General features: G+C 74.2%; 1 protein-coding gene across 1 annotated transcript in view; it reads left to right on the forward strand.

Annotated features, from left to right (window-relative positions):
* Nucleotides 1–23059, forward strand: part of LOC113883363 (mucin-19-like) — a 37389-nt gene that overhangs the window by 1890 nt on the left and 12440 nt on the right. Inside the window, 3 exon segments of the mRNA XM_027527044.1 lie at nt 2–14611; nt 14665–20038; nt 20118–23048. Of these exon segments, the coding sequence (XP_027382845.1) occupies nt 2–14611; nt 14665–20038; nt 20118–23048 (22915 nt within the window).

Consider the following 23059-nt stretch of genomic DNA (forward strand, 5'->3'; position numbering starts at 1 on the left):
CCTTAAGTAAGCATCAGTCTCCATCTGCTTCAACCAGAGACAGGAGCCCTTTCCTCACTCTGACTAACAGATTCCCTAATACCCACACCACTGCTCTCCTTTCAACACACAAGAGAAATTCCACTGGATCCACAACAGAAATCACCATTCCCACGGACATTGCAGAGCATGCCACCTCAACCACAGACACTCTGCCCACTTCTTCCATGACAAAAACAAGTGAGAGTTTGAAAACCTACATGTTAACCGCACTCACGCAAACCGCAGTCCCGGCCACCTCCCTCACGGCCACTCGGCCCTCTGCCGCCGCCGCGCACACCACCGGGGCTGCTAGCACCCTCCTGGTGACCACACCCATGCCCACCGCACGGCCCAGCGCTCCGGCCCTCACCTCTTCCACCATCTACCCCGGCGGGAGCACCCTCACTTCCGCATTCACCTCACCCCTCCCGGCCTCCGCCGCGCCGCACACATCCACGACTCTCCCTCCCTCCTCGGTCGGGACGGGAGGCCCCAGCTCCGCGCCCGCCACCACCGAGGCCACATCCGCCGGGCCCGCGGCTCCATCCACCACCGCCACCTCCGCCGTGGCCCTCGGCTCCACACTCGCTCTGGCCAGCCCCTCAGCCACACCCAGCCCCAGCCCCGCGGCCGCGCCCACGGCCGCGGCCACCCCCACCACCGGGATCATCTCCTCCGGCCCCACCACCCCCCGCACACACAGCACCTTCCCTGTCCAGGCAACCTCGGCCAGCACGCCGGCCGCCACCTCCATCTTCACCACTCCCCGCAGCACGGCGACTCCCTTCCGCTCCAGCGCCATTCCCGCCACATCGCTAGGCGCCTCCTCCCCGGCCCCCGGCAGCACCAGGGCCAGTACCACTCCGGCCGAGGGTGCCAGCCCACCTGCCCCGAGCGCCAGTGTGCCGCCCCCGCGCCCCACCACCACGGGGACTCCTCCCAGTGACACCGCTAGCCAGCCTGTCGCCACGGGGGTGCCCTCTCCGCCGTCAGTCACATCCTCCGCCACGCCCAGCAGCACACTCCATGCTCCCGCGTCCACCACCTCCACTCCCGTGGCCACCAGTAGCCCCACCGCGTCCACGGGGGTGCCTCGCTCCCCTCCACCTGCCCCCGGCACAGAGCCCGCCTCCGCCTCCGCCTCCACCCCGCACACCAGCCCTCTGCCCACCGACATGACCACACTCCCCACCACCCACACCACTGCCGGCCCCTCGCCTCCCGCCAGCACGCCCACCGGCTCCACCACGCAGCTCGCCACTCCCAGGGACACCGCAGCCCCGGCCACCTCCCTCACGGCCACTCGGCCCTCTGCCGCCGCCGCGCACACCACCGGGGCTGCTAGCACCCTCCTGGTGACCACACCCATGCCCACCGCACGGCCCAGCGCTCCGGCCCTCACCTCTTCCACCATCTACCCCGGCGGGAGCACCCTCACTTCCGCATTCACCTCACCCCTCCCGGCCTCCGCCGCGCCGCACACATCCACGACTCTCCCTCCCTCCTCGGTCGGGACGGGAGGCCCCAGCTCCGCGCCCGCCACCACCGAGGCCACATCCGCCGGGCCCGCGGCTCCATCCACCACCGCCACCTCCGCCGTGGCCCTCGGCTCCACACTCGCTCTGGCCAGCCCCTCAGCCACACCCAGCCCCAGCCCCGCGGCCGCGCCCACGGCCGCGGCCACCCCCACCACCGGGATCATCTCCTCCGGCCCCACCACCCCCCGCACACACAGCACCTTCCCTGTCCAGGCAACCTCGGCCAGCACGCCGGCCGCCACCTCCATCTTCACCACTCCCCGCAGCACGGCGACTCCCTTCCGCTCCAGCGCCATTCCCGCCACATCGCTAGGCGCCTCCTCCCCGGCCCCCGGCAGCACCAGGGCCAGTACCACTCCGGCCGAGGGTGCCAGCCCACCTGCCCCGAGCGCCAGTGTGCCGCCCCCGCACCCCACCACCACGGGGACTCCTCCCAGTGACACCGCTAGCCAGCCTGTCGCCACGGGGGTGCCCTCTCCGCCGTCAGTCACATCCTCCGCCACGCCCAGCAGCACACTCCATGCTCCCGCGTCCACCACCTCCACTCCCGTGGCCACCAGTAGCCCCACCGCGTCCACGGGGGTGCCTCGCTCCCCTCCACCTGCCCCCGGCACAGAGCCCGCCTCCGCCTCCGCCTCCACCCCGCACACCAGCCCTCTGCCCACCGACATGACCACACTCCCCACCACCCACACCACTGCCGGCCCCTCGCCTCCCGCCAGCACGCCCACCGGCTCCACCACGCAGCTCGCCACTCCCAGGGACACCGCAGCCCCGGCCACCTCCCTCACGGCCACTCGGCCCTCTGCCGCCGCCGCGCACACCACCGGGGCTGCTAGCACCCTCCTGGTGACCACACCCATGCCCACCGCACGGCCCAGCGCTCCGGCCCTCACCTCTTCCACCATCTACCCCGGCGGGAGCACCCTCACTTCCGCATTCACCTCACCCCTCCCGGCCTCCGCCGCGCCGCACACATCCACGACTCTCCCTCCCTCCTCGGTCGGGACGGGAGGCCCCAGCTCCGCGCCCGCCACCACCGAGGCCACATCCGCCGGGCCCGCGGCTCCATCCACCACCGCCACCTCCGCCGTGGCCCTCGGCTCCACACTCGCTCTGGCCAGCCCCTCAGCCACACCCAGCCCCAGCCCCGCGGCCGCGCCCACGGCCGCGGCCACCCCCACCACCGGGATCATCTCCTCCGGCCCCACCACCCCCCGCACACACAGCACCTTCCCTGTCCAGGCAACCTCGGCCAGCACGCCGGCCGCCACCTCCATCTTCACCACTCCCCGCAGCACGGCGACTCCCTTCCGCTCCAGCGCCATTCCCGCCACATCGCTAGGCGCCTCCTCCCCGGCCCCCGGCAGCACCAGGGCCAGTACCACTCCGGCCGAGGGTGCCAGCCCACCTGCCCCGAGCGCCAGTGTGCCGCCCCCGCACCCCACCACCACGGGGACTCCTCCCAGTGACACCGCTAGCCAGCCTGTCGCCACGGGGGTGCCCTCTCCGCCGTCAGTCACATCCTCCGCCACGCCCAGCAGCACACTCCATGCTCCCGCGTCCACCACCTCCACTCCCGTGGCCACCAGTAGCCCCACCGCGTCCACGGGGGTGCCTCGCTCCCCTCCACCTGCCCCCGGCACAGAGCCCGCCTCCGCCTCCGCCTCCACCCCGCACACCAGCCCTCTGCCCACCGACATGACCACACTCCCCACCACCCACACCACTGCCGGCCCCTCGCCTCCCGCCAGCACGCCCACCGGCTCCACCACGCAGCTCGCCACTCCCAGGGACACCGCAGCCCCGGCCACCTCCCTCACGGCCACTCGGCCCTCTGCCGCCGCCGCGCACACCACCGGGGCTGCTAGCACCCTCCTGGTGACCACACCCATGCCCACCGCACGGCCCAGCGCTCCGGCCCTCACCTCTTCCACCATCTACCCCGGCGGGAGCACCCTCACTTCCGCATTCACCTCACCCCTCCCGGCCTCCGCCGCGCCGCACACATCCACGACTCTCCCTCCCTCCTCGGTCGGGACGGGAGGCCCCAGCTCCGCGCCCGCCACCACCGAGGCCACATCCGCCGGGCCCGCGGCTCCATCCACCACCGCCACCTCCGCCGTGGCCCTCGGCTCCACACTCGCTCTGGCCAGCCCCTCAGCCACACCCAGCCCCAGCCCCGCGGCCGCGCCCACGGCCGCGGCCACCCCCACCACCGGGATCATCTCCTCCGGCCCCACCACCCCCCGCACACACAGCACCTTCCCTGTCCAGGCAACCTCGGCCAGCACGCCGGCCGCCACCTCCATCTTCACCACTCCCCGCAGCACGGCGACTCCCTTCCGCTCCAGCGCCATTCCCGCCACATCGCTAGGCGCCTCCTCCCCGGCCCCCGGCAGCACCAGGGCCAGTACCACTCCGGCCGAGGGTGCCAGCCCACCTGCCCCGAGCGCCAGTGTGCCGCCCCCGCACCCCACCACCACGGGGACTCCTCCCAGTGACACCGCTAGCCAGCCTGTCGCCACGGGGGTGCCCTCTCCGCCGTCAGTCACATCCTCCGCCACGCCCAGCAGCACACTCCATGCTCCCGCGTCCACCACCTCCACTCCCGTGGCCACCAGTAGCCCCACCGCGTCCACGGGGGTGCCTCGCTCCCCTCCACCTGCCCCCGGCACAGAGCCCGCCTCCGCCTCCGCCTCCACCCCGCACACCAGCCCTCTGCCCACCGACATGACCACACTCCCCACCACCCACACCACTGCCGGCCCCTCGCCTCCCGCCAGCACGCCCACCGGCTCCACCACGCAGCTCGCCACTCCCAGGGACACCGCAGCCCCGGCCACCTCCCTCACGGCCACTCGGCCCTCTGCCGCCGCCGCGCACACCACCGGGGCTGCTAGCACCCTCCTGGTGACCACACCCATGCCCACCGCACGGCCCAGCGCTCCGGCCCTCACCTCTTCCACCATCTACCCCGGCGGGAGCACCCTCACTTCCGCATTCACCTCACCCCTCCCGGCCTCCGCCGCGCCGCACACATCCACGACTCTCCCTCCCTCCTCGGTCGGGACGGGAGGCCCCAGCTCCGCGCCCGCCACCACCGAGGCCACATCCGCCGGGCCCGCGGCTCCATCCACCACCGCCACCTCCGCCGTGGCCCTCGGCTCCACACTCGCTCTGGCCAGCCCCTCAGCCACACCCAGCCCCAGCCCCGCGGCCGCGCCCACGGCCGCGGCCACCCCCACCACCGGGATCATCTCCTCCGGCCCCACCACCCCCCGCACACACAGCACCTTCCCTGTCCAGGCAACCTCGGCCAGCACGCCGGCCGCCACCTCCATCTTCACCACTCCCCGCAGCACGGCGACTCCCTTCCGCTCCAGCGCCATTCCCGCCACATCGCTAGGCGCCTCCTCCCCGGCCCCCGGCAGCACCAGGGCCAGTACCACTCCGGCCGAGGGTGCCAGCCCACCTGCCCCGAGCGCCAGTGTGCCGCCCCCGCACCCCACCACCACGGGGACTCCTCCCAGTGACACCGCTAGCCAGCCTGTCGCCACGGGGGTGCCCTCTCCGCCGTCAGTCACATCCTCCGCCACGCCCAGCAGCACACTCCATGCTCCCGCGTCCACCACCTCCACTCCCGTGGCCACCAGTAGCCCCACCGCGTCCACGGGGGTGCCTCGCTCCCCTCCACCTGCCCCCGGCACAGAGCCCGCCTCCGCCTCCGCCTCCACCCCGCACACCAGCCCTCTGCCCACCGACATGACCACACTCCCCACCACCCACACCACTGCCGGCCCCTCGCCTCCCGCCAGCACGCCCACCGGCTCCACCACGCAGCTCGCCACTCCCAGGGACACCGCAGCCCCGGCCACCTCCCTCACGGCCACTCGGCCCTCTGCCGCCGCCGCGCACACCACCGGGGCTGCTAGCACCCTCCTGGTGACCACACCCATGCCCACCGCACGGCCCAGCGCTCCGGCCCTCACCTCTTCCACCATCTACCCCGGCGGGAGCACCCTCACTTCCGCATTCACCTCACCCCTCCCGGCCTCCGCCGCGCCGCACACATCCACGACTCTCCCTCCCTCCTCGGTCGGGACGGGAGGCCCCAGCTCCGCGCCCGCCACCACCGAGGCCACATCCGCCGGGCCCGCGGCTCCATCCACCACCGCCACCTCCGCCGTGGCCCTCGGCTCCACACTCGCTCTGGCCAGCCCCTCAGCCACACCCAGCCCCAGCCCCGCGGCCGCGCCCACGGCCGCGGCCACCCCCACCACCGGGATCATCTCCTCCGGCCCCACCACCCCCCGCACACACAGCACCTTCCCTGTCCAGGCAACCTCGGCCAGCACGCCGGCCGCCACCTCCATCTTCACCACTCCCCGCAGCACGGCGACTCCCTTCCGCTCCAGCGCCATTCCCGCCACATCGCTAGGCGCCTCCTCCCCGGCCCCCGGCAGCACCAGGGCCAGTACCACTCCGGCCGAGGGTGCCAGCCCACCTGCCCCGAGCGCCAGTGTGCCGCCCCCGCACCCCACCACCACGGGGACTCCTCCCAGTGACACCGCTAGCCAGCCTGTCGCCACGGGGGTGCCCTCTCCGCCGTCAGTCACATCCTCCGCCACGCCCAGCAGCACACTCCATGCTCCCGCGTCCACCACCTCCACTCCCGTGGCCACCAGTAGCCCCACCGCGTCCACGGGGGTGCCTCGCTCCCCTCCACCTGCCCCCGGCACAGAGCCCGCCTCCGCCTCCGCCTCCACCCCGCACACCAGCCCTCTGCCCACCGACATGACCACACTCCCCACCACCCACACCACTGCCGGCCCCTCGCCTCCCGCCAGCACGCCCACCGGCTCCACCACGCAGCTCGCCACTCCCAGGGACACCGCAGCCCCGGCCACCTCCCTCACGGCCACTCGGCCCTCTGCCGCCGCCGCGCACACCACCGGGGCTGCTAGCACCCTCCTGGTGACCACACCCATGCCCACCGCACGGCCCAGCGCTCCGGCCCTCACCTCTTCCACCATCTACCCCGGCGGGAGCACCCTCACTTCCGCATTCACCTCACCCCTCCCGGCCTCCGCCGCGCCGCACACATCCACGACTCTCCCTCCCTCCTCGGTCGGGACGGGAGGCCCCAGCTCCGCGCCCGCCACCACCGAGGCCACATCCGCCGGGCCCGCGGCTCCATCCACCACCGCCACCTCCGCCGTGGCCCTCGGCTCCACACTCGCTCTGGCCAGCCCCTCAGCCACACCCAGCCCCAGCCCCGCGGCCGCGCCCACGGCCGCGGCCACCCCCACCACCGGGATCATCTCCTCCGGCCCCACCACCCCCCGCACACACAGCACCTTCCCTGTCCAGGCAACCTCGGCCAGCACGCCGGCCGCCACCTCCATCTTCACCACTCCCCGCAGCACGGCGACTCCCTTCCGCTCCAGCGCCATTCCCGCCACATCGCTAGGCGCCTCCTCCCCGGCCCCCGGCAGCACCAGGGCCAGTACCACTCCGGCCGAGGGTGCCAGCCCACCTGCCCCGAGCGCCAGTGTGCCGCCCCCGCGCCCCACCACCACGGGGACTCCTCCCAGTGACACCGCTAGCCAGCCTGTCGCCACGGGGGTGCCCTCTCCGCCGTCAGTCACATCCTCCGCCACGCCCAGCAGCACACTCCATGCTCCCGCGTCCACCACCTCCACTCCCGTGGCCACCAGTAGCCCCACCGCGTCCACGGGGGTGCCTCGCTCCCCTCCACCTGCCCCCGGCACAGAGCCCGCCTCCGCCTCCGCCTCCACCCCGCACACCAGCCCTCTGCCCACCGACATGACCACACTCCCCACCACCCACACCACTGCCGGCCCCTCGCCTCCCGCCAGCACGCCCACCGGCTCCACCACGCAGCTCGCCACTCCCAGGGACACCGCAGCCCCGGCCACCTCCCTCACGGCCACTCGGCCCTCTGCCGCCGCCGCGCACACCACCGGGGCTGCTAGCACCCTCCTGGTGACCACACCCATGCCCACCGCACGGCCCAGCGCTCCGGCCCTCACCTCTTCCACCATCTACCCCGGCGGGAGCACCCTCACTTCCGCATTCACCTCACCCCTCCCGGCCTCCGCCGCGCCGCACACATCCACGACTCTCCCTCCCTCCTCGGTCGGGACGGGAGGCCCCAGCTCCGCGCCCGCCACCACCGAGGCCACATCCGCCGGGCCCGCGGCTCCATCCACCACCGCCACCTCCGCCGTGGCCCTCGGCTCCACACTCGCTCTGGCCAGCCCCTCAGCCACACCCAGCCCCAGCCCCGCGGCCGCGCCCACGGCCGCGGCCACCCCCACCACCGGGATCATCTCCTCCGGCCCCACCACCCCCCGCACACACAGCACCTTCCCTGTCCAGGCAACCTCGGCCAGCACGCCGGCCGCCACCTCCATCTTCACCACTCCCCGCAGCACGGCGACTCCCTTCCGCTCCAGCGCCATTCCCGCCACATCGCTAGGCGCCTCCTCCCCGGCCCCCGGCAGCACCAGGGCCAGTACCACTCCGGCCGAGGGTGCCAGCCCACCTGCCCCGAGCGCCAGTGTGCCGCCCCCGCGCCCCACCACCACGGGGACTCCTCCCAGTGACACCGCTAGCCAGCCTGTCGCCACGGGGGTGCCCTCTCCGCCGTCAGTCACATCCTCCGCCACGCCCAGCAGCACACTCCATGCTCCCGCGTCCACCACCTCCACTCCCGTGGCCACCAGTAGCCCCACCGCGTCCACGGGGGTGCCTCGCTCCCCTCCACCTGCCCCCGGCACAGAGCCCGCCTCCGCCTCCGCCTCCACCCCGCACACCAGCCCTCTGCCCACCGACATGACCACACTCCCCACCACCCACACCACTGCCGGCCCCTCGCCTCCCGCCAGCACGCCCACCGGCTCCACCACGCAGCTCGCCACTCCCAGGGACACCGCAGCCCCGGCCACCTCCCTCACGGCCACTCGGCCCTCTGCCGCCGCCGCGCACACCACCGGGGCTGCTAGCACCCTCCTGGTGACCACACCCATGCCCACCGCACGGCCCAGCGCTCCGGCCCTCACCTCTTCCACCATCTACCCCGGCGGGAGCACCCTCACTTCCGCATTCACCTCACCCCTCCCGGCCTCCGCCGCGCCGCACACATCCACGACTCTCCCTCCCTCCTCGGTCGGGACGGGAGGCCCCAGCTCCGCGCCCGCCACCACCGAGGCCACATCCGCCGGGCCCGCGGCTCCATCCACCACCGCCACCTCCGCCGTGGCCCTCGGCTCCACACTCGCTCTGGCCAGCCCCTCAGCCACACCCAGCCCCAGCCCCGCGGCCGCGCCCACGGCCGCGGCCACCCCCACCACCGGGATCATCTCCTCCGGCCCCACCACCCCCCGCACACACAGCACCTTCCCTGTCCAGGCAACCTCGGCCAGCACGCCGGCCGCCACCTCCATCTTCACCACTCCCCGCAGCACGGCGACTCCCTTCCGCTCCAGCGCCATTCCCGCCACATCGCTAGGCGCCTCCTCCCCGGCCCCCGGCAGCACCAGGGCCAGTACCACTCCGGCCGAGGGTGCCAGCCCACCTGCCCCGAGCGCCAGTGTGCCGCCCCCGCGCCCCACCACCACGGGGACTCCTCCCAGTGACACCGCTAGCCAGCCTGTCGCCACGGGGGTGCCCTCTCCGCCGTCAGTCACATCCTCCGCCACGCCCAGCAGCACACTCCATGCTCCCGCGTCCACCACCTCCACTCCCGTGGCCACCAGTAGCCCCACCGCGTCCACGGGGGTGCCTCGCTCCCCTCCACCTGCCCCCGGCACAGAGCCCGCCTCCGCCTCCGCCTCCACCCCGCACACCAGCCCTCTGCCCACCGACATGACCACACTCCCCACCACCCACACCACTGCCGGCCCCTCGCCTCCCGCCAGCACGCCCACCGGCTCCACCACGCAGCTCGCCACTCCCAGGGACACCGCAGCCCCGGCCACCTCCCTCACGGCCACTCGGCCCTCTGCCGCCGCCGCGCACACCACCGGGGCTGCTAGCACCCTCCTGGTGACCACACCCATGCCCACCGCACGGCCCAGCGCTCCGGCCCTCACCTCTTCCACCATCTACCCCGGCGGGAGCACCCTCACTTCCGCATTCACCTCACCCCTCCCGGCCTCCGCCGCGCCGCACACATCCACGACTCTCCCTCCCTCCTCGGTCGGGACGGGAGGCCCCAGCTCCGCGCCCGCCACCACCGAGGCCACATCCGCCGGGCCCGCGGCTCCATCCACCACCGCCACCTCCGCCGTGGCCCTCGGCTCCACACTCGCTCTGGCCAGCCCCTCAGCCACACCCAGCCCCAGCCCCGCGGCCGCGCCCACGGCCGCGGCCACCCCCACCACCGGGATCATCTCCTCCGGCCCCACCACCCCCCGCACACACAGCACCTTCCCTGTCCAGGCAACCTCGGCCAGCACGCCGGCCGCCACCTCCATCTTCACCACTCCCCGCAGCACGGCGACTCCCTTCCGCTCCAGCGCCATTCCCGCCACATCGCTAGGCGCCTCCTCCCCGGCCCCCGGCAGCACCAGGGCCAGTACCACTCCGGCCGAGGGTGCCAGCCCACCTGCCCCGAGCGCCAGTGTGCCGCCCCCGCACCCCACCACCACGGGGACTCCTCCCAGTGACACCGCTAGCCAGCCTGTCGCCACGGGGGTGCCCTCTCCGCCGTCAGTCACATCCTCCGCCACGCCCAGCAGCACACTCCATGCTCCCGCGTCCACCACCTCCACTCCCGTGGCCACCAGTAGCCCCACCGCGTCCACGGGGGTGCCTCGCTCCCCTCCACCTGCCCCCGGCACAGAGCCCGCCTCCGCCTCCGCCTCCACCCCGCACACCAGCCCTCTGCCCACCGACATGACCACACTCCCCACCACCCACACCACTGCCGGCCCCTCGCCTCCCGCCAGCACGCCCACCGGCTCCACCACGCAGCTCGCCACTCCCAGGGACACCGCAGCCCCGGCCACCTCCCTCACGGCCACTCGGCCCTCTGCCGCCGCCGCGCACACCACCGGGGCTGCTAGCACCCTCCTGGTGACCACACCCATGCCCACCGCACGGCCCAGCGCTCCGGCCCTCACCTCTTCCACCATCTACCCCGGCGGGAGCACCCTCACTTCCGCATTCACCTCACCCCTCCCGGCCTCCGCCGCGCCGCACACATCCACGACTCTCCCTCCCTCCTCGGTCGGGACGGGAGGCCCCAGCTCCGCGCCCGCCACCACCGAGGCCACATCCGCCGGGCCCGCGGCTCCATCCACCACCGCCACCTCCGCCGTGGCCCTCGGCTCCACACTCGCTCTGGCCAGCCCCTCAGCCACACCCAGCCCCAGCCCCGCGGCCGCGCCCACGGCCGCGGCCACCCCCACCACCGGGATCATCTCCTCCGGCCCCACCACCCCCCGCACACACAGCACCTTCCCTGTCCAGGCAACCTCGGCCAGCACGCCGGCCGCCACCTCCATCTTCACCACTCCCCGCAGCACGGCGACTCCCTTCCGCTCCAGCGCCATTCCCGCCACATCGCTAGGCGCCTCCTCCCCGGCCCCCGGCAGCACCAGGGCCAGTACCACTCCGGCCGAGGGTGCCAGCCCACCTGCCCCGAGCGCCAGTGTGCCGCCCCCGCGCCCCACCACCACGGGGACTCCTCCCAGTGACACCGCTAGCCAGCCTGTCGCCACGGGGGTGCCCTCTCCGCCGTCAGTCACATCCTCCGCCACGCCCAGCAGCACACTCCATGCTCCCGCGTCCACCACCTCCACTCCCGTGGCCACCAGTAGCCCCACCGCGTCCACGGGGGTGCCTCGCTCCCCTCCACCTGCCCCCGGCACAGAGCCCGCCTCCGCCTCCGCCTCCACCCCGCACACCAGCCCTCTGCCCACCGACATGACCACACTCCCCACCACCCACACCACTGCCGGCCCCTCGCCTCCCGCCAGCACGCCCACCGGCTCCACCACGCAGCTCGCCACTCCCAGGGACACCGCAGCCCCGGCCACCTCCCTCACGGCCACTCGGCCCTCTGCCGCCGCCGCGCACACCACCGGGGCTGCTAGCACCCTCCTGGTGACCACACCCATGCCCACCGCACGGCCCAGCGCTCCGGCCCTCACCTCTTCCACCATCTACCCCGGCGGGAGCACCCTCACTTCCGCATTCACCTCACCCCTCCCGGCCTCCGCCGCGCCGCACACATCCACGACTCTCCCTCCCTCCTCGGTCGGGACGGGAGGCCCCAGCTCCGCGCCCGCCACCACCGAGGCCACATCCGCCGGGCCCGCGGCTCCATCCACCACCGCCACCTCCGCCGTGGCCCTCGGCTCCACACTCGCTCTGGCCAGCCCCTCAGCCACACCCAGCCCCAGCCCCGCGGCCGCGCCCACGGCCGCGGCCACCCCCACCACCGGGATCATCTCCTCCGGCCCCACCACCCCCCGCACACACAGCACCTTCCCTGTCCAGGCAACCTCGGCCAGCACGCCGGCCGCCACCTCCATCTTCACCACTCCCCGCAGCACGGCGACTCCCTTCCGCTCCAGCGCCATTCCCGCCACATCGCTAGGCGCCTCCTCCCCGGCCCCCGGCAGCACCAGGGCCAGTACCACTCCGGCCGAGGGTGCCAGCCCACCTGCCCCGAGCGCCAGTGTGCCGCCCCCGCGCCCCACCACCACGGGGACTCCTCCCAGTGACACCGCTAGCCAGCCTGTCGCCACGGGGGTGCCCTCTCCGCCGTCAGTCACATCCTCCGCCACGCCCAGCAGCACACTCCATGCTCCCGCGTCCACCACCTCCACTCCCGTGGCCACCAGTAGCCCCACCGCGTCCACGGGGGTGCCTCGCTCCCCTCCACCTGCCCCCGGCACAGAGCCCGCCTCCGCCTCCGCCTCCACCCCGCACACCAGCCCTCTGCCCACCGACATGACCACACTCCCCACCACCCACACCACTGCCGGCCCCTCGCCTCCCGCCAGCACGCCCACCGGCTCCACCACGCAGCTCGCCACTCCCAGGGACACCGCAGCCCCGGCCACCTCCCTCACGGCCACTCGGCCCTCTGCCGCCGCCGCGCACACCACCGGGGCTGCTAGCACCCTCCTGGTGACCACACCCATGCCCACCGCACGGCCCAGCGCTCCGGCCCTCACCTCTTCCACCATCTACCCCGGCGGGAGCACCCTCACTTCCGCATTCACCTCACCCCTCCCGGCCTCCGCCGCGCCGCACACATCCACGACTCTCCCTCCCTCCTCGGTCGGGACGGGAGGCCCCAGCTCCGCGCCCGCCACCACCGAGGCCACATCCGCCGGGCCCGCGGCTCCATCCACCACCGCCACCTCCGCCGTGGCCCTCGGCTCCACACTCGCTCTGGCCAGCCCCTCAGCCACACCCAGCCCCAGCCCCGCGGCCGCGCCCACGGCCGCGGCCACCCCCACCACCGGGATCATCTCCTCCGGCCCCACCACCCCCCGCACACACAGCACCTTCCCTGTCCAGGCAACCTCGGCCAGCACGCCGGCCGCCACCTCCATCTTCACCACTCCCCGCAGCACGGCGACTCCCTTCCGCTCCAGCGCCATTCCCGCCACATCGCTAGGCGCCTCCTCCCCGGCCCCCGGCAGCACCAGGGCCAGTACCACTCCGGCCGAGGGTGCCAGCCCACCTGCCCCGAGCGCCAGTGTGCCGCCCCCGCACCCCACCACCACGGGGACTCCTCCCAGTGACACCGCTAGCCAGCCTGTCGCCACGGGGGTGCCCTCTCCGCCGTCAGTCACATCCTCCGCCACGCCCAGCAGCACACTCCATGCTCCCGCGTCCACCACCTCCACTCCCGTGGCCACCAGTAGCCCCACCGCGTCCACGGGGGTGCCTCGCTCCCCTCCACCTGCCCCCGGCACAGAGCCCGCCTCCGCCTCCGCCTCCACCCCGCACACCAGCCCTCTGCCCACCGACATGACCACACTCCCCACCACCCACACCACTGCCGGCCCCTCGCCTCCCGCCAGCACGCCCACCGGCTCCACCACGCAGCTCGCCACTCCCAGGGACACCGCAGCCCCGGCCACCTCCCTCACGGCCACTCGGCCCTCTGCCGCCGCCGCGCACACCACCGGGGCTGCTAGCACCCTCCTGGTGACCACACCCATGCCCACCGCACGGCCCAGCGCTCCGGCCCTCACCTCTTCCACCATCTACCCCGGCGGGAGCACCCTCACTTCCGCATTCACCTCACCCCTCCCGGCCTCCGCCGCGCCGCACACATCCACGACTCTCCCTCCCTCCTCGGTCGGGACGGGAGGCCCCAGCTCCGCGCCCGCCACCACCGAGGCCACATCCGCCGGGCCCGCGGCTCCATCCACCACCGCCACCTCCGCCGTGGCCCTCGGCTCCACACTCGCTCTGGCCAGCCCCTCAGCCACACCCAGCCCCAGCCCCGCGGCCGCGCCCACGGCCGCGGCCACCCCCACCACCGGGATCATCTCCTCCGGCCCCACCACCCCCCGCACACACAGCACCTTCCCTGTCCAGGCAACCTCGGCCAGCACGCCGGCCGCCACCTCCATCTTCACCACTCCCCGCAGCACGGCGACTCCCTTCCGCTCCAGCGCCATTCCCGCCACATCGCTAGGCGCCTCCTCCCCGGCCCCCGGCAGCACCAGGGCCAGTACCACTCCGGCCGAGGGTGCCAGCCCACCTGCCCCGAGCGCCAGTGTGCCGCCCCCGCGCCCCACCACCACGGGGACTCCTCCCAGTGACACCGCTAGCCAGCCTGTCGCCACGGGGGTGCCCTCTCCGCCGTCAGTCACATCCTCCGCCACGCCCAGCAGCACACTCCATGCTCCCGCGTCCACCACCTCCACTCCCGTGGCCACCAGTAGCCCCACCGCGTCCACGGGGTGCCTCGCTCCCCTCCACCTGCCCCCGGCACAGAGCCCGCCTCCGCCTCCGCCTCCACCCCGCACACCAGCCCTCTGCCCACCGACATGACCACACTCCCCACCACCCACACCACTGCCGGCCCCTCGCCTCCCGCCAGCACGCCCACCGGCTCCACCACGCAGCTCGCCACTCCCAGGGACACCGCAGCCCCGGCCACCTCCCTCACGGCCACTCGGCCCTCTGCCGCCGCCGCGCACACCACCGGGGCTGCTAGCACCCTCCTGGTGACCACACCCATGCCCACCGCACGGCCCAGCGCTCCGGCCCTCACCTCTTCCACCATCTACCCCGGCGGGAGCACCCTCACTTCCGCATTCACCTCACCCCTCCCGGCCTCCGCCGCGCCGCACACATCCACGACTCTCCCTCCCTCCTCGGTCGGGACGGGAGGCCCCAGCTCCGCGCCCGCCACCACCGAGGCCACATCCGCCGGGCCCGCGGCTCCATCCACCACCGCCACCTCCGCCGTGGCCCTCGGCTCCACACTCGCTCTGGCCAGCCCCTCAGCCACACCCAGCCCCAGCCCCGCGGCCGCGCCCACGGCCGCGGCCACCCCCACCACCGGGATCATCTCCTCCGGCCCCACCACCCCCCGCACACACAGCACCTTCCCTGTCCAGGCAACCTCGGCCAGCACGCCGGCCGCCACCTCCATCTTCACCACTCCCCGCAGCACGGCGACTCCCTTCCGCTCCAGCGCCATTCCCGCCACATCGCTAGGCGCCTCCTCCCCGGCCCCCGGCAGCACCAGGGCCAGTACCACTCCGGCCGAGGGTGCCAGCCCACCTGCCCCGAGCGCCAGTGTGCCGCCCCCGCGCCCCACCACCACGGGGACTCCTCCCAGTGACACCGCTAGCCAGCCTGTCGCCACGGGGGTGCCCTCTCCGCCGTCAGTCACATCCTCCGCCACGCCCAGCAGCACACTCCATGCTCCCGCGTCCACCACCTCCACTCCCGTGGCCACCAGTAGCCCCACCGCGTCCACGGGGGTGCCTCGCTCCCCTCCACCTGCCCCCGGCACAGAGCCCGCCTCCGCCTCCGCCTCCACCCCGCACACCAGCCCTCTGCCCACCGACATGACCACACTCCCCACCACCCACACCACTGCCGGCCCCTCGCCTCCCGCCAGCACGCCCACCGGCTCCACCACGCAGCTCGCCACTCCCAGGGACACCGCAGCCCCGGCCACCTCCCTCACGGCCACTCGGCCCTCTGCCGCCGCCGCGCACACCACCGGGGCTGCTAGCACCCTCCTGGTGACCACACCCATGCCCACCGCACGGCCCAGCGCTCCGGCCCTCACCTCTTCCACCATCTACCCCGGCGGGAGCACCCTCACTTCCGCATTCACCTCACCCCTCCCGGCCTCCGCCGCGCCGCACACATCCACGACTCTCCCTCCCTCCTCGGTCGGGACGGGAGGCCCCAGCTCCGCGCCCGCCACCACCGAGGCCACATCCGCCGGGCCCGCGGCTCCATCCACCACCGCCACCTCCGCCGTGGCCCTCGGCTCCACACTCGCTCTGGCCAGCCCCTCAGCCACACCCAGCCCCAGCCCCGCGGCCGCGCCCACGGCCGCGGCCACCCCCACCACCGGGATCATCTCCTCCGGCCCCACCACCCCCCGCACACACAGCACCTTCCCTGTCCAGGCAACCTCGGCCAGCACGCCGGCCGCCACCTCCATCTTCACCACTCCCCGCAGCACGGCGACTCCCTTCCGCTCCAGCGCCATTCCCGCCACATCGCTAGGCGCCTCCTCCCCGGCCCCCGGCAGCACCAGGGCCAGTACCACTCCGGCCGAGGGTGCCAGCCCACCTGCCCCGAGCGCCAGTGTGCCGCCCCCGCGCCCCACCACCACGGGGACTCCTCCCAGTGACACCGCTAGCCAGCCTGTCGCCACGGGGGTGCCCTCTCCGCCGTCAGTCACATCCTCCGCCACGCCCAGCAGCACACTCCATGCTCCCGCGTCCACCACCTCCACTCCCGTGGCCACCAGTAGCCCCACCGCGTCCACGGGGGTGCCTCGCTCCCCTCCACCTGCCCCCGGCACAGAGCCCGCCTCCGCCTCCGCCTCCACCCCGCACACCAGCCCTCTGCCCACCGACATGACCACACTCCCCACCACCCACACCACTGCCGGCCCCTCGCCTCCCGCCAGCACGCCCACCGGCTCCACCACGCAGCTCGCCACTCCCAGGGACACCGCAGCCCCGGCCACCTCCCTCACGGCCACTCGGCCCTCTGCCGCCGCCGCGCACACCACCGGGGCTGCTAGCACCCTCCTGGTGACCACACCCATGCCCACCGCACGGCCCAGCGCTCCGGCCCTCACCTCTTCCACCATCTACCCCGGCGGGAGCACCCTCACTTCCGCATTCACCTCACCCCTCCCGGCCTCCGCCGCGCCGCACACATCCACGACTCTCCCTCCCTCCTCGGTCGGGACGGGAGGCCCCAGCTCCGCGCCCGCCACCACCGAGGCCACATCCGCCGGGCCCGCGGCTCCATCCACCACCGCCACCTCCGCCGTGGCCCTCGGCTCCACACTCGCTCTGGCCAGCCCCTCAGCCACACCCAGCCCCAGCCCCGCGGCCGCGCCCACGGCCGCGGCCACCCCCACCACCGGGATCATCTCCTCCGGCCCCACCACCCCCCGCACACACAGCACCTTCCCTGTCCAGGCAACCTCGGCCAGCACGCCGGCCGCCACCTCCATCTTCACCACTCCCCGCAGCACGGCGACTCCCTTCCGCTCCAGCGCCATTCCCGCCACATCGCTAGGCGCCTCCTCCCCGGCCCCCGGCAGCACCAGGGCCAGTACCACTCCGGCCGAGGGTGCCAGCCCACCTGCCCCGAGCGCCAGTGTGCCGCCCCCGCGCCCCACCACCACGGGGACTCCTCCCAGTGACACCGCTAGCCAGCCTGTCGCCACGGGGGTGCCCTCTCCGCCGTCAGTCACATCCTCCGCCACGCCCAGCAGCACACTCCATGCTCCCGCGTCCACCACCTCCACTCCCGTGGCCACCAGTAGCCCCACCGCGTCCACGGGGGTGCCTCGCTCCCCTCCACCTGCCCCCGGCACAGAGCCCGCCTCCGCCTCCGCCTCCACCCCGCACACCAGCCCTCTGCCCACCGACATGACCACACTCCCCACCACCCACACCACTGCCGGCCCCTCGCCTCCCGCCAGCACGCCCACCGGCTCCACCACGCAGCTCGCCACTCCCAGGGACACCGCAGCCCCGGCCACCTCCCTCACGGCCACTCGGCCCTCTGCCGCCGCCGCGCACACCACCGGGGCTGCTAGCACCCTCCTGGTGACCACACCCATGCCCACCGCACGGCCCAGCGCTCCGGCCCTCACCTCTTCCACCATCTACCCCGGCGGGAGCACCCTCACTTCCGCATTCACCTCACCCCTCCCGGCCTCCGCCGCGCCGCACACATCCACGACTCTCCCTCCCTCCTCGGTCGGGACGGGAGGCCCCAGCTCCGCGCCCGCCACCACCGAGGCCACATCCGCCGGGCCCGCGGCTCCATCCACCACCGCCACCTCCGCCGTGGCCCTCGGCTCCACACTCGCTCTGGCCAGCCCCTCAGCCACACCCAGCCCCAGCCCCGCGGCCGCGCCCACGGCCGCGGCCACCCCCACCACCGGGATCATCTCCTCCGGCCCCACCACCCCCCGCACACACAGCACCTTCCCTGTCCAGGCAACCTCGGCCAGCACGCCGGCCGCCACCTCCATCTTCACCACTCCCCGCAGCACGGCGACTCCCTTCCGCTCCAGCGCCATTCCCGCCACATCGCTAGGCGCCTCCTCCCCGGCCCCCGGCAGCACCAGGGCCAGTACCACTCCGGCCGAGGGTGCCAGCCCACCTGCCCCGAGCGCCAGTGTGCCGCCCCCGCGCCCCACCACCACGGGGACTCCTCCCAGTGACACCGCTAGCCAGCCTGTCGCCACGGGGGTGCCCTCTCCGCCGTCAGTCACATCCTCCGCCACGCCCAGCAGCACACTCCATGCTCCCGCGTCCACCACCTCCACTCCCGTGGCCACCAGTAGCCCCACCGCGTCCACGGGGGTGCCTCGCTCCCCTCCACCTGCCCCCGGCACAGAGCCCGCCTCCGCCTCCGCCTCCACCCCGCACACCAGCCCTCTGCCCACCGACATGACCACACTCCCCACCACCCACACCACTGCCGGCCCCTCGCCTCCCGCCAGCACGCCCACCGGCTCCACCACGCAGCTCGCCACTCCCAGGGACACCGCAGCCCCGGCCACCTCCCTCACGGCCACTCGGCCCTCTGCCGCCGCCGCGCACACCACCGGGGCTGCTAGCACCCTCCTGGTGACCACACCCATGCCCACCGCACGGCCCAGCGCTCCGGCCCTCACCTCTTCCACCATCTACCCCGGCGGGAGCACCCTCACTTCCGCATTCACCTCACCCCTCCCGGCCTCCGCCGCGCCGCACACATCCACGACTCTCCCTCCCTCCTCGGTCGGGACGGGAGGCCCCAGCTCCGCGCCCGCCACCACCGAGGCCACATCCGCCGGGCCCGCGGCTCCATCCACCACCGCCACCTCCGCCGTGGCCCTCGGCTCCACACTCGCTCTGGCCAGCCCCTCAGCCACACCCAGCCCCAGCCCCGCGGCCGCGCCCACGGCCGCGGCCACCCCCACCACCGGGATCATCTCCTCCGGCCCCACCACCCCCCGCACACACAGCACCTTCCCTGTCCAGGCAACCTCGGCCAGCACGCCGGCCGCCACCTCCATCTTCACCACTCCCCGCAGCACGGCGACTCCCTTCCGCTCCAGCGCCATTCCCGCCACATCGCTAGGCGCCTCCTCCCCGGCCCCCGGCAGCACCAGGGCCAGTACCACTCCGGCCGAGGGTGCCAGCCCACCTGCCCCGAGCGCCAGTGTGCCGCCCCCGCGCCCCACCACCACGGGGACTCCTCCCAGTGACACCGCTAGCCAGCCTGTCGCCACGGGGGTGCCCTCTCCGCCGTCAGTCACATCCTCCGCCACGCCCAGCAGCACACTCCATGCTCCCGCGTCCACCACCTCCACTCCCGTGGCCACCAGTAGCCCCACCGCGTCCACGGGGGTGCCTCGCTCCCCTCCACCTGCCCCCGGCACAGAGCCCGCCTCCGCCTCCGCCTCCACCCCGCACACCAGCCCTCTGCCCACCGACATGACCACACTCCCCACCACCCACACCACTGCCGGCCCCTCGCCTCCCGCCAGCACGCCCACCGGCTCCACCACGCAGCTCGCCACTCCCAGGGACACCGCAGCCCCGGCCACCTCCCTCACGGCCACTCGGCCCTCTGCCGCCGCCGCGCACACCACCGGGGCTGCTAGCACCCTCCTGGTGACCACACCCATGCCCACCGCACGGCCCAGCGCTCCGGCCCTCACCTCTTCCACCATCTACCCCGGCGGGAGCACCCTCACTTCCGCATTCACCTCACCCCTCCCGGCCTCCGCCGCGCCGCACACATCCACGACTCTCCCTCCCTCCTCGGTCGGGACGGGAGGCCCCCAGCTCCGCGCCCGCCACCACCGAGGCCACATCCGCCGGGCCCGCGGCTCCATCCACCACCGCCACCTCCGCCGTGGCCCTCGGCTCCACACTCGCTCTGGCCAGCCCCTCAGCCACACCCAGCCCCAGCCCCGCGGCCGCGCCCACGGCCGCGGCCACCCCCACCACCGGGATCATCTCCTCCGGCCCCACCACCCCCCGCACACACAGCACCTTCCCTGTCCAGGCAACCTCGGCCAGCACGCCGGCCGCCACCTCCATCTTCACCACTCCCCGCAGCACGGCGACTCCCTTCCGCTCCAGCGCCATTCCCGCCACATCGCTAGGCGCCTCCTCCCCGGCCCCCGGCAGCACCAGGGCCAGTACCACTCCGGCCGAGGGTGCCAGCCCACCTGCCCCGAGCGCCAGTGTGCCGCCCCCGCGCCCCACCACCACGGGGACTCCTCCCAGTGACACCGCTAGCCAGCCTGTCGCCACGGGGGTGCCCTCTCCGCCGTCAGTCACATCCTCCGCCACGCCCAGCAGCACACTCCATGCTCCCGCGTCCACCACCTCCACTCCCGTGGCCACCAGTAGCCCCACCGCGTCCACGGGGGTGCCTCGCTCCCCTCCACCTGCCCCCGGCACAGAGCCCGCCTCCGCCTCCGCCTCCACCCCGCACACCAGCCCTCTGCCCACCGACATGACCACACTCCCCACCACCCACACCACTGCCGGCCCCTCGCCTCCCGCCAGCACGCCCACCGGCTCCACCACGCAGCTCGCCACTCCCAGGGACACCGCAGCCCCGGCCACCTCCCTCACGGCCACTCGGCCCTCTGCCGCCGCCGCGCACACCACCGGGGCTGCTAGCACCCTCCTGGTGACCACACCCATGCCCACCGCACGGCCCAGCGCTCCGGCCCTCACCTCTTCCACCATCTACCCCGGCGGGAGCACCCTCACTTCCGCATTCACCTCACCCCTCCCGGCCTCCGCCGCGCCGCACACATCCACGACTCTCCCTCCCTCCTCGGTCGGGACGGGAGGCCCCAGCTCCGCGCCCGCCACCACCGAGGCCACATCCGCCGGGCCCGCGGCTCCATCCACCACCGCCACCTCCGCCGTGGCCCTCGGCTCCACACTCGCTCTGGCCAGCCCCTCAGCCACACCCAGCCCCAGCCCCGCGGCCGCGCCCACGGCCGCGGCCACCCCCACCACCGGGATCATCTCCTCCGGCCCCACCACCCCCCGCACACACAGCACCTTCCCTGTCCAGGCAACCTCGGCCAGCACGCCGGCCGCCACCTCCATCTTCACCACTCCCCGCAGCACGGCGACTCCCTTCCGCTCCAGCGCCATTCCCGCCACATCGCTAGGCGCCTCCTCCCCGGCCCCCGGCAGCACCAGGGCCAGTACCACTCCGGCCGAGGGTGCCAGCCCACCTGCCCCGAGCGCCAGTGTGCCGCCCCCGCGCCCCACCACCACGGGGACTCCTCCCAGTGACACCGCTAGCCAGCCTGTCGCCACGGGGGTGCCCTCTCCGCCGTCAGTCACATCCTCCGCCACGCCCAGCAGCACACTCCATGCTCCCGCGTCCACCACCTCCACTCCCGTGGCCACCAGTAGCCCCACCGCGTCCACGGGGGTGCCTCGCTCCCCTCCACCTGCCCCCGGCACAGAGCCCGCCTCCGCCTCCGCCTCCACCCCGCACACCAGCCCTCTGCCCACCGACATGACCACACTCCCCACCACCCACACCACTGCCGGCCCCTCGCCTCCCGCCAGCACGCCCACCGGCTCCACCACGCAGCTCGCCACTCCCAGGGACACCGCAGCCCCGGCCACCTCCCTCACGGCCACTCGGCCCTCTGCCGCCGCCGCGCACACCACCGGGGCTGCTAGCACCCTCCTGGTGACCACACCCATGCCCACCGCACGGCCCAGCGCTCCGGCCCTCACCTCTTCCACCATCTACCCCGGCGGGAGCACCCTCACTTCCGCATTCACCTCACCCCTCCCGGCCTCCGCCGCGCCGCACACATCCACGACTCTCCCTCCCTCCTCGGTCGGGACGGGAGGCCCCAGCTCCGCGCCCGCCACCACCGAGGCCACATCCGCCGGGCCCGCGGCTCCATCCACCACCGCCACCTCCGCCGTGGCCCTCGGCTCCACACTCGCTCTGGCCAGCCCCTCAGCCACACCCAGCCCCAGCCCCGCGGCCGCGCCCACGGCCGCGGCCACCCCCACCACCGGGATCATCTCCTCCGGCCCCACCACCCCCCGCACACACAGCACCTTCCCTGTCCAGGCAACCTCGGCCAGCACGCCGGCCGCCACCTCCATCTTCACCACTCCCCGCAGCACGGCGACTCCCTTCCGCTCCAGCGCCATTCCCGCCACATCGCTAGGCGCCTCCTCCCCGGCCCCCGGCAGCACCAGGGCCAGTACCACTCCGGCCGAGGGTGCCAGCCCACCTGCCCCGAGCGCCAGTGTGCCGCCCCCGCGCCCCACCACCACGGGGACTCCTCCCAGTGACACCGCTAGCCAGCCTGTCGCCACGGGGGTGCCCTCTCCGCCGTCAGTCACATCCTCCGCCACGCCCAGCAGCACACTCCATGCTCCCGCGTCCACCACCTCCACTCCCGTGGCCACCAGTAGCCCCACCGCGTCCACGGGGGTGCCTCGCTCCCCTCCACCTGCCCCCGGCACAGAGCCCGCCTCCGCCTCCGCCTCCACCCCGCACACCAGCCCTCTGCCCACCGACATGACCACACTCCCCACCACCCACACCACTGCCGGCCCCTCGCCTCCCGCCAGCACGCCCACCGGCTCCACCACGCAGCTCGCCACTCCCAGGGACACCGCAGCCCCGGCCACCTCCCTCACGGCCACTCGGCCCTCTGCCGCCGCCGCGCACACCACCGGGGCTGCTAGCACCCTCCTGGTGACCACACC

Source organism: Bos indicus x Bos taurus, chromosome 25 (genome assembly GCF_003369695.1).
Source record: "Bos indicus x Bos taurus breed Angus x Brahman F1 hybrid chromosome 25, Bos_hybrid_MaternalHap_v2.0, whole genome shotgun sequence".
NCBI classification, from domain to species: Eukaryota; Metazoa; Chordata; class Mammalia; order Artiodactyla; family Bovidae; genus Bos; species Bos indicus x Bos taurus.